This window comes from Labeo rohita, unplaced genomic scaffold, assembly GCF_022985175.1.
Source record: "Labeo rohita strain BAU-BD-2019 unplaced genomic scaffold, IGBB_LRoh.1.0 scaffold_285, whole genome shotgun sequence".
NCBI classification, from domain to species: Eukaryota; Metazoa; Chordata; class Actinopteri; order Cypriniformes; family Cyprinidae; genus Labeo; species Labeo rohita.
The window spans coordinates 51,497-63,968 of record NW_026129155.1 but is presented as its reverse complement, the minus strand read 5'-3'; the positions used below and the strand labels follow the sequence as shown (position 1 = coordinate 63,968).

Below are 12,472 nucleotides of genomic sequence, written 5' to 3'. Positions count from 1 at the left end.
TAAAGAATGTGGGAAATCAACAGTTTCTTATGACTTTCCATACTTTGGAACATCTTGCGGATGAGTGAATGATAACACTATTTTTCTATGTATTTTCTATTTTTAATCGTTCTCTCTTTTATTTTCAAGTTTCATTAGTAACAAAATATTAGAAATACACTCATCACTTGATTCAGCGTTATATATTTTATTAAAACATGAGAAATCTTTTCAGTGTGGAGATGTAAATTTTACTGTTGTTTATTGTGGATGCAGATTAGGCCATTTTTAGTACTCTCTCTATATAACAATAAACACCCAAATTAAGAAATAAATTGCAAAAAGTAATAATCTGCAGTATATACGGACATAAAGCCTGCAGTTGTAACTATAGAACTCTTTATTTAACAGGTTACAATAAGACACAGTTACTGGAGAATGTAAAGATACAACACAAAAAGCTAAATCATCTAAACAGCAGTATTGCAGATTCTGTTAACTGTGCACTTTTTTTACTCAGTAGTTTTATATTGAATATCATGATGATTTTTTGTATTATTTGTTTACATTCTAGGCTACATTATGATCAAAGTTAGTCCTGCATGCACTTTCCAAATCAAGTAAATAGCATTTAAACATTTTTTTTACATGGCATATTATGTCAAACATGGAGCATTATTTTGACTAAATCTAAGTAGCATTTCTTGGTTTAAACCAGGCAAATAGCATTTCTTACAGTAGGTGTTTTCACACCAGAGCTTTTGGTGCAGACATTAGTCTGTTGTTCTGTTGTCAGAGTTCAGTTTATACGTATTGTGTATTATTCCAAACTCAGTGTTCACTACCAAGTCTGACTGAAAAGGTGGTCTGGGGTTTGGGTCATGTGAACTTTGCTGCAGTTTGCTGTTTGATTGTAATCCTCCCTAAATCATGGAAGTTAACCACACTTGAAGTCCAGTATTCAAAATTGCATGCTTCTGGTCATTTTTATAATAGTAAATTGCATTTAGCTGCATGTCTCTGAACAGAGTCTGTGAAACAGATATTTATTTCAACTGTCTTTGTATCAGAGTCTTTGATAATTGTTGCTTAAATGTATTAATCGAGACTCTCAATAGCTTCCTCTTGAGAGTATTTTCTCCATTCATCTGGAATCTTGCCACTCCCCTCATAGGTTTGTTTATAGTAATTTTCCAGATCTTTTTGGAATCTGCACACAAACCACTTCCAGTACGGCATCTCAGAGAAATCTGGTGTGATGCTCCATGAGGCATATTCAGGACCTCCTTTTCTGTATTCCTTCCAGGGGACTGCATCATCTGAGCTATCTGGATAAAAAGATCGATCACTGGCTACTGATGATGTGCAGATGTTGATAGATAGGTTTGTTGTTCCTTTGTAGCCCCATCCATTCAATCCATTATTACGATGGAAAGGCACACTGTGATCACCATCATGGTTTTCTATTGTGTTGGTGCAGATGGCTGCACAGAAAGGACACTGAACCCAACAGCAATCGCAGAGGAGTTTAATCAGAATCTCATCTGGTCTGTCTTTGTGTTCCAGCTTTACTAGAAACGTTTCTCTACTGAATTTACTGCGTATGTCAGATATTACAGAAGGAAGTTCTTTTCTGATCACATCTTCTAGGAAGCTGACATCAACATCATCATGACTCACTCCAGTTAGGTCATTTACAGAGAATACCAGAACATCAGAGACACAGTGTGTGAAACAACGCAACCATGATTCAGCATTTCCATTGATCTCTTGAACATATTTGCTAGATTCATGTGCTGCATTTATAATCTGTTGCTCCAGCAGTTTAATGCTGTTTTCCATCTTGGGTCCAACAATATCTTCAAATCTTTCATCGATGTACTGTCTCACTTCAACTCTGATGAATCTCTTAAAGTGTTTGTTGGGATTGTTAATGTAGGTCATGTATGCATTGAAATCCTGTTTTTCTGCCAGTGTTTTCAGGATATGTTTCTCCAGGTTTGATCGGTTCCCATTTAGCGATTCACAGTTTGTCTTCATTTCATCTGCTAAATCTCTGGCAGTTTTTTTGTAGACATTCTGCTGAATGGACCTTTTGAGTTTATTACAAACAAATTCTCCAAAAACAGCAGTTGATGATGCTCCTTCACAGTATTTCTGGAAAATTCTGTAGTACTCTTTACTTTTCTTCTCAAAATGGAGAACCGGATCATTGGCTTCCCTAAATATTTTGTATTGATCAGTGAATGTCTTGTTTGCTCTGTGGCATATGCAGAGTACCAAATCAGTGAAGAATTCTGTCTTGAACACATAGTTCACTTTTGGCTGATCTTCATGCTCCATTATTCTTGCCTTTATGTAATCTATGAGTTGTTGAATGTAGCTGATGTTGTAGCCCGTATTTGCAATGTTACATGACTGAATCATTTTATCTGTGTACTCAGCAATGTCTTTGATTAAGACTCTTATCTCGACTTCATCCTCTATAGATAAAGCAAGACCAAACTTCTCTTCAGCTCTGTCTGTATTTTTGAAAGTTGTTTTAAATCCACTGGATTTATTAAACTTCACATATTCTGAATATCTTGGCAAATGGATCATATCAACATGCTGACTGCTTTCTTTCAAACAGTCTAAAAGCAGATTTGGGTAGGTTTTACTCAGGTGCTGTTTTGCATCAACAAATATGTCAATATGTTTGACTGGAGGAATGTCTCTAATGATCTCCATCATCTGGTTTTTCCAAAAGGAATCAAACACTTGTTTCATTACATTTCCATCAGTTGCTTGGTTTTTAAATTCAAAGGCAAGTTTTTTGCTCTTTTCCAAGAGAGCATTTTCATGATGTGTCTTCTGAGTATCCATCTTTTTCTTCAGTTCACGCTGATGAAGGACCTTATTTAATTTTCTCTTAGTTTCCCTCACAATGTCGTCTTGAAGTTTTTTCATTTTTATGTCAAATGATGCTTTCCATTGCTTCAGTGTACCTGTATCTCTGTCTTTCTCAAAGAAATTCGACATTGCCTTTTTCACATCTTCACTCTTTGCATTTAGTTCTTTTTGAAGATCAGTTTCCTCAACATCATGAATTGCTGCATTTTCTATTTTGTTGTGGAGCTTGTTTTCGATTTCCAGCATGGCACTCCGAAGGCTCCAGTTCCACTTGCTGTATTCTGTCTCTATTTTCTTGTATGTTGAAAATTCCTGTGAATTTTTGAAGCTGAAGACAAACTGTTCATTAAGCAAAGCCTCCCAGAGATCTTGAACACGATCTTTTAAGTGTGTCAGCGTTATGCCATCTGATTTTGAAGCATGTGTTACAATAGCCTTCTTCAGTTCTAGAATGTTCTCGCAATAGTTTGGGTTTGGTGGCGCCATGGGTGGGCTGCCCTCCCAGAGCTGAGCAAAATACTTCACATCATTCTGAACATCAAATGCAATCACATCACTGAAACATTCTGTATCACAGACTTCTTCTTTAGCAGCAAGTTTTGTAATTTCATCCAGTTTCTCCTGCAGTCGTCTCCTTCCCTCCATGTTTTTCTCTCCAGCTGTGAGATCTGAGACATTCTGATGCACAAACATGCAGCTGGGATTCAGTTTGGCCTTCTTCATCCTCAGGAAGGCCTGAACAACAATCTGAAGAATGTCCTGCATCTCAGATGGGTTTTCTCCAAAAATATTGATCAGCGTCATGTTTCCAAGACCAGCAACAAATGTGGCCATTTCATTGTCACGATGTGGTGTAGACATTTCTGGTGCACGAAGTCCCTTAGTATCAACTACCAGAATATAGTCAAACATCAGCTCTGTTTTTATCTCCTCTGACACTTTGATCAGCTGCATGAAAGCTCCTCTGGTGCACCTGCCAGCACTGACAGCAAACTGGAGTCCAAACATGGCATTCAGCATGGTTGATTTTCCAGTGCTCTGAATCCCTAAAACTGACAGCACAAAGAGTTTCTGGTCTCCCAGTTTCTTAACAAGTTCTTCTAGAACAGCAGTGACCCAGGTGAGAGGAACATGAGCAGCATCTCCATCCATCAGCTCCATGGGAAATCCAGAGATCATCATCTCTGCTGCAAGACTTGGGAGAGAACAGAAGTCAAACTGCAGACCTTGCTTGATTTTCTTCACAGTTGTCGAGGATTCATAGATTTGACCAAACTCTCTCAGGATGTGCTCTAGGCCAAAGGTAGTACGACTGATTTTGTCTTTGATGTTTTCCAAGTTTGTTTGTTCAATCTGCAGTTGATCTAGTCTGTCAGGTATCTTTTTCATTTCTAAGACTTCATTCCATTTCACATAATATTCCTTATGAAGTCTGCAGAGCTCATCTGAAGTGAAGTCATCCAACAGGTTCATCATCCATCTGAGAAAATAGTTTTTTTCATTGTCTCTCTGTGATTTCATTATGTCAATAAATTTCCTCATAAACTCACTTAATCCTTGTGTTACTTGCTTTTCTCTTATTTCTCTCATGTTCTTTAGTTTGGTACTTCTATCTTCTTCTAGATTTTCTCCTTCTAAATGACGCAGATTTTTGTTCATTTTACACCAGTCATGCCACAGTTTCCCCTGACAGGGCAGGATTGTTTCTTTCACTGTTGATGGATCTTTTCCTTTCAGGAAACCCATGATCTGATCTGCTGCTTGTTTTCCTCTCTGGCACTCTGGATCTTCCTCATCTACTCTGATTCCTGTGTGTTTGGCCACATCTTCAAGCTTGAAGCTCTTTTTCTGGTTGTTCAGAGTCACTCTGATCATCTCTCTTATTTGCTCAGATACATCAGTTTGGTTTTTGTTCAAAAGACCAATTTTGAATTTTCCATTCCCCATTTCTGTTTTATCACACTTACTGTCAGTGAGCAGACAAATGAGAGGCTGAGGAGATTCGAAGAGTGATCCCACCAAACTGTTGTACTGGTTATTCTGTCCAAAATCTGGTAAGAAGAGGACGTTTACTGAAGCCATACTGGTCAAAATCTCATATTGTTTCTCATTGTCTCCTGCATCACCATGAAGATTACAGAAAGCAACACAGTCATCAAATGCATCGGCCTTTTTCCCAGAAGGACAGTACCAGGCGATCTCCACCACTCCATCCATTAGTAATCTGGTTCTGCTGCTGCCTGGGCAGTTCCTGTGGAAGAACGTGTTGTGTTTCTCATTGATGAGGCTGTTCATCAGCTGAGACTTGGATGAAGACACTGAGCCAAACCTGTAGAAAGCCACCATTGGAGTCTCAGCCTTGTAGACCAGCTGGGTTTGACTGATGATCTCATTGTTGGGGTTTTTCTTCTTCCAGCTCTTGCTGACTTGTCTAAATGTCCAGAGAGGAAACTCAATCTGTTGTGTGAATGGATCAGGAACAAGCAGAGGCAGCGCATACTGACACTGTGAGAGTTTAGTCACCATCAGCTGCTTCAGGAAACCATCAGCACAATGAAACTCAGCCATCTGAACATCCATTGGGTGAATATTAGGGTTGTAGTTTGCACTGTCTTCTTCACCTTCCTTCTTTCTGTGTTTTAAGACAGTGTATCTTGCTCTGTAGTCCATGTTCATTAACTTTTGTAGGAGTGAGTTTACAAGTTCATTCTCTTCATGTGGTTCCTGAGACTGAAATGAAGACTTGGTGATTTCAAGAATGTTTACTGTTTTCATTTTATTTTGATGGTATTTTGTCAGATCCAGTCTTTCATTGAGTTCTTTGACTTGTTTAATGTTTTTAAGGTCCAGCTTTGGATTTTGGCGTTTTGGAGTTTCATCTCTCTGTAAATAGATATATGAACACATGGATATACTCATTTGTTTTTGTCATATTAGCAGAGAAAATATCCTTGTAGACACTCTGAGATAATTTTGTACTGATGATGTTTCATAATTAGAAATAATATTGTAAATCATAATTATAAATAAATATTTATTATTGTAAGTAGCTTAGATATGAGAGTTTTGCAAAAAGAAAACATTATTTTTACATGTTACGGACAGAATTAAAGCATTAGTAGGGCTGCCCCCCATTAGTCGACGAGAAGAGACCAAAATTGTATTAGTCGGTTGATTGCAGAAAAAAAAGGTCAGTGATGGACAGATCTCTAATGGGTGGTCCTTGAGGTAATTACAGTATATTGGGTAGGAAATCTAAATGATTATTCATCAACCTCAAATCTGTCACAAAAATGAAGCAAAACCCATTGTATAGGCCATTTGCCTTACAGACATGATAAATATATCTACATAAAGCTTGTCTACTTTTAAACAAACCAATTCAAATCGAAAACAAATACTCTGATTATGTAATCCATTAGAAAGTGCATTGTTCTTTAAAGGCGCATCATCATTTTTACTGATCATGGACTTTTAGTTGGACTAGTTTGTTTTGTTTCATTTGTTTTTTTTAATTATAGTTTCAGTTCATTTGATCATCACACCTGTTAATCTTTTACTTTGTTATCAGTGTATACTTAAGTTGCTGTTTCCTCAGTTCACTGTTGGTTGTTTTTTGTGTATTGTGCATTGCCTTGGATCAAACATTAGATTGTTTATTATTTTATTAAATACCGTGTTGGAACTTTCAGACTCATCTTTGTCTTTGGGACTATGGCGTAAACGGCTTAAATTAAAAACTACTGATCAACTAGAAAAATCCTTAGTCAGGGGCAGCTCTACTCATTACAATATTTCTTTCTAAAAACTTAATTCTTAGTGAAGTGAATTCTTTGTCTAAATTCAGCTCTTAATGGTCATAAATCTAAATTCCTTTGACCCTTGATATTGATCACTTACCTGTTGAGAAGAGGCTGTTTGAAAGCACATTTTCATGTTCTCTATGTTTTTTTCTTCTGTCTTCCTCATAGTGCATTGGTTTTGCTCTTATTTGTTCATCTTGCTGCTTTTGTTCTATTAACTTTATTTTGTCTTCAAAAATCTTACATTGTTGTTCTCTTAGAGTTTTCTCATGCTCGATTTTTTCTTCAAGAATCGCATGATGTTTACTCCAATTCTGTTTTTCTTCCTCTCTCCTCTTATCATTTTCTTGCATCAGTTTCAGTGTTTCCACATGCTGTCTCTGTAAGTCCTGTAGTCCCATGATAAGTTCTTTGGTTTTTATTACCAGCTCCTCTGTTTCTTTTATTTTTCTATTTTCTTTTTCAGTAAATTCTTCCTTTTTTCTCATTCTCTCTTTCTCTTCTTCATGTTTGGCCAGGAGATCTTCTCTCTCTCTTTTCAGTTCCTCCACTTTGTCCATTAACATCTTTATTTGTGCTTTTTGATTTTCTCTTTCCATCACTTTGAACATGTTACATGTGTAGTAACTCCCTCCATTTGCTGTCACCATGTCATTGATTTTCTGCAGTAGTTCAGACACCTGCGTACGGTCTCCAGTCTCATTATTATTGAACACATGGTATCTGTTTCCACACTGTTTAATGAGCTTCATCATTGCAGATCCTGGCTTTCTCAGATACTCTTCGATGGTCTTCTTCTTCAGATCATCTCCTCTGGTGAAGAGCACCATGGTGTACATTAAAGAGTTTTCACCAAAAGTCTCCTTAATGATCTTCACAGCATTTTCCTCTTCCTGCGTGAAACGTCCCACTGGTATCAGTAAGAGAAACACATGTGGTCCAGGAAATATCATGGAGATGTACTTTATGATTTCTCTCTGGATCTCTTCATGGCTAAGTTTAGTATTAAACACTCCTGGAGTGTCAATTACTGTGATAAATCTGCCATTGATTTCAACCGTTTCTCTCTGGCACTCTTTAGTAACCGAATCATAAGACACGTCTTCTTTAAATGCTTCTTTTCCTAAAATAGTGTTTCCTATAGCACTCTTCCCAACTCCAGTTTTTCCCAGCAGGACAACCCTCAGCTCATCTAAAACCTTTGGTGAATCTGGTGGAGAAAAAAAAAGTGTTTTCAGGTCATGTCCTACAAACTGAGATCAAATAAATTATGGATTTAATATGCGCTTGACATCACTATATGAACATTAACTGTGTAACATTAATAAAATATATTTAACACATCAAACTATTTTCCTGAAATTTCTCTGTCCAATGATTTTGATATTTAGATCCCTTACCCCACTTCCAAACCTAAACATAACTATAGCCAATATAAAAATATATACTGTAAAACATAACTAACCAAAATTTGCAGGTAAACAATAGTTTTGTGTAAGTAACGGAGCAGAGTTTAAGTTTTTTTAAATATTACTCTGATCGACTTCATTAAGGCGCACATTTCCCAATCAAACACACAACACCTAAGACAAACAATGTAGCAATCTGGGACGAAGCAAGCGAGAGACAATTGGCATTTGATTTCACTCTTGGGATTTTATGTTGTCTTTTTGGTGTATTTTATGGTTATAGCATGAGGAAAATGCCCTTATGGCCCATTTTTAGGTTTCGGACAATGAAACAAATTAAATAAATTAGCATGATAATATCCTGTATCAGTGATCTCGCAGGTTGATTCCTAGATATAGTTAATTGTTGCAGAAATCATCACATCAGTCTAAAAAGGGTAATTTTTTCAAAGGTTTTTTTGGGGGGGTAATAAAATAAGTGAGTGATGTGTATGTGTAGGTTAAACGAATAATACTTTTTCATAAATAAAACTTACGGAAGATTTTCCTCTTTTCTTTTCTTTTCTTTTTTTTCGTCTCTGTTCTTAATAGAACTGTTTTAATTCAGTTATCTTCCTGAGGCTACTTATTTGTCACCTATGGCATTTCATTTTAGTATCAATACTGGGGTATTAGATTCTTGTATTGTACCGAAGCCAAAATTGTGGTATTGAGCCAGCACTACTTCTGTTGACACTTTATGATAAAGTTTGATTTATACTTTATGATCAGGAACTTTATGGTTATTGCAATGTCAACAAGCCCTTTATGCCCTCACCACACCACACAGACTTGATATGACTGATATGACACTGATATGATCAAATGTTGTCATGCAATCTGCAGTGTTGATTTATAAACCTAAAGATTTAATCAACTGTACTTTGAACTCACTCTTTAATCTGCTTCAGGTGATAGGACATTTTCTGTATTGCCACTTTAGAAAGATTTTATTACCCATATCCATGACCTTGCTCTAAATAGACTGAATTTATTATCAGAGAGATAACTGTTAATTGTTTGTTAATTGAGATAATTGTTCAGATACTTTTTCAATTCTACAAAATACTGCAATATAAAGTGGTAATTTTCAATGTTAATGCTCTTTCAACATAGGATCATTCCACATTGTAAGCATATAGTGCAAAATCAGTAGCTGATTTAAAATATCCCTTCCAAAAGAGATATACTTGATCTACAGATTTTTCTTTTGCTAGTTTTTGCAAACATATTTTTAAAAGTAAATTTAAGTAGAAAATTAAGTCAAATTTACTTAACTAAGTTATGTAAAATTAACAAAGATCTATTCAAGTAGATTTTATTCAGTCATTGTTTGTAATCTTTACTCTAACAATGTAGCACTGAAACAAACCCATGCAATTATAGGATAAGTTTCACTTAGAAACATCTAAGCAAACAAGGGAGTCGACAGTTTGTTAGACTTTCTAAGATGATATATCTACACAATATAGTTAACACCAAAATGAACACAGAGACCTCAATACTTGGTACACAACGACGGGACAATCAGAGGACAGTGTTTGAGGTGAATGAATCATTTTGAGTACAAAATGAATCCCAGATGTCACAAAACAGCAAGTTACTAAACCTAACAACACAAGCAACCATAAAACAGTGTAAATACAACTCAAAAACAGTAAAATTCAACCTTATTAATTATTCATGCCCCACTGCATGATGGGGACACCAGTATCATAACTTTGATATTTACACAAAGAGTCATTGTAAACATAACAAACAATTTAAAATGTTAATTTTCATTTGTGTACTTTTATTGTGCTTCTTTGTCATCAAAACATAATAACTTAAACATAACATAATAACTAAATTTGAAAATAATAAAATAAAACTAAATGATAATGATAGGACCGTGCACAGACCTTTTATAACCCCCAGTAGACACACTTTTTTTTTTTTTTTTGGTCACATCTTAATGGCAAATTAAATAACACAAAATAATAGTCTAAAAAGTTTTACATTTATTCACTATTAATAACCATAATAATAATAATAATAATATAGTTTGAAGATTTTTTTTTAGCAATTCTGTTTGTTTTTATAAGCTAATTTGTATTTGGTTAACATGTTCATGTGTGTCATTGAGAAGAAGGGAAGGTAGAGCAATGAGTCAAGTATTTTTGCCAAACTATTTTAATATAATTGAAATAATTATGTCCGACACAATTCCAGTGAAAATAGGAGATCTGAAGAAACTACACTGTAAAAAACACAATTTGTTGAGTCAGCCTAAAATAATTTGTTACCCTGCTGCCTTAAAATTTTAAGTTCAGTCAACAAAAATAAGTTTAGTCGACTTGAAATGTTAAGTTGTACTAAGTAACAACTTAAATATTTGTGTTTGCTAAACTTAATAGATGGGTAAGTAACCCAGCTGCCTTAAAATTTTAAGTTGTCACTTAGTATAATTTAACATTTCAAGTTGAATAAACATTTTTTTGAGTTGACTGAACTTAAAATTTGAAGGCAGCCATTTTTTTTTAAGTTGACTCAACATTTTTTTTACAGTGTATAGCCATACGGTCACTATAGCATATTCTACATTAATTTGTTTACCTAGCAAAAACTTGATACTGTTGAGGACCAGGGATGTTGGTGTCATGAAGGTCTAAAATAAGCCATTTTTTATTTTTTTTTATTTTATATATATATATATATATATATATATATATATATATAGCCTATGTATAGCCTAGAATATTTCCCTCCAGAAAACCATTTGCTTTTTATCTTTCTATGTCTATACTGTATTGTTGATTATTATTAATTTATGCATGTCTTATTGCTTTGTGTTTGTTGCAGTCCTGTGTTAGTAAATTTAAAATTGTAATAAGAGTTTTAAATAAATGTTACTGAAATTCTTGTTATCATGATGATGCACTTTGTCCTATTACCCCATACATAAACTATATCACACAGTAAGATATTCACATGGTTTAAAAAAAAAAATAAATAAATAAAAAATTTCACACAAAATATGCATGTCTAAAAGCAGCGAATTGCCCCGTCAGCCATTTATTTTATCAGTTACATTTATTGTAGTAAATTAACAATGTCCTCTCTGAAATTACTCCTATTTTTAAGAATGTCTTTATAGCTTGCTAATCATCAGTTTGGTCAAGTTAGATTCTTACCTGAACTGAATGCCATTACATATTCGTCTCATTGAAGCATCATAGGAGAAAGTTTGGTCAGCAGACAGAAGATGGAGAGGACAACAACACACTTGTGTGTGTGTCAGGGTTGTGTTTGTGCTCTCGAGTATCCACAGTTTTTTGAGTGTTGTGTACTTTGCCCCAGGGGTATGACTAGGGCAAATAAAATTATTCACGCCCCACTGAATAATGGGAACACCAGTATCATAATTTTGATATTTACTCAAAGAGTCCTTGTAAACATAACAAACAATTCCAAGTAAAATATAAGTTCAAACTTTAATTTCTACAAACTTGAATTGAGCACTGATTTAGAATTTACTCTTTTTTAAATTCTTGCCTGAACTCAATTGTTTAATTACATTTGTTTTTCTGTAGTATGTACTTCACCACAGAATCATTTTCATCTGTGTGCTTCTATGGTGCTTCTTTTTCCTTTTTGAAACTTGGCAATAATCTATGTGCTTTTTTTATAATTTATTTTTTAACATTTTGGAAACATTACAAGGAAAACACACTGAAAAGAAAGGTTAAAATATAAATGTGACCCTGGACCACAAAATCACAAAAAAGTCGCTGGGGTATATTTGCAGCAATAACCAAAAATACATTGTATGGGTCAAAATGATTAATTTTTCTTTAATGGCAAAAATCATTAGGTAAGTAAAGATCGTGTTCCATTAAGATATTTGGTAAAATTCCTACTAAATATATCAAAAAAAATTTGATTAGTAATATACATTGTTAAGGACTTTATTTGAACAACTTTAAAGGTGATTTTCTCAATATTTTGATTTGTTTGCACCCTCAGATTCCAGATTTTCAAATAGATGTATCTCAGCCAAATATTGTCCTATCCTAACAAACCATACATCAGGGGAAAGCTTATTTATTCACACACACAGACACAAAACATATAAAAGTTAACTGGAATAAATAAACTTTAAAATTATGAAATAAATCAAAATGATAAATAATAAAAACTATGGTGGTTACAAGGTATATATAAATTTACGGATTCATATAAGAGGTCAGACAAATGCATATACATCCATCCCAATACACATTTTAAAAGGTTACAAACTAATCAACCAGTAAGCATATTATCCGAGCAACAAAAGACCAATAACAAATAAGAGCCTGAGAGGGGGGATTG

At 34.6% G+C, this 12,472-nt stretch overlaps 2 protein-coding genes across 2 annotated transcripts; both read right to left on the bottom strand.

Moving 5' to 3' along the window:
- Positions 1-283: 283 nt before the first annotated feature.
- LOC127160062 (interferon-induced very large GTPase 1-like) lies at positions 284-6,930 on the bottom strand. Its single transcript, XM_051102739.1, has 2 exons — positions 6,772-6,930; positions 284-5,754 (listed from the first exon to the last, which is right to left on the bottom strand). Exons 1-2 carry the CDS (start codon positions 6,838-6,840, stop codon positions 1,078-1,080), a joined length of 4,746 nt encoding a protein of 1,581 aa, XP_050958696.1. The 5' UTR covers positions 6,841-6,930; the 3' UTR covers positions 284-1,077.
- Positions 6,931-10,763, bottom strand: LOC127160067 (GTPase IMAP family member 4-like). The gene is made up of 3 exons (XM_051102741.1): positions 10,718-10,763; positions 7,277-7,884; positions 6,931-6,957 (listed from the first exon to the last, which is right to left on the bottom strand). Exons 1-3 carry the CDS (start codon positions 10,761-10,763, stop codon positions 6,931-6,933), a joined length of 681 nt encoding a protein of 226 aa, XP_050958698.1.
- Positions 10,764-12,472: the final 1,709 nt, after the last annotated feature.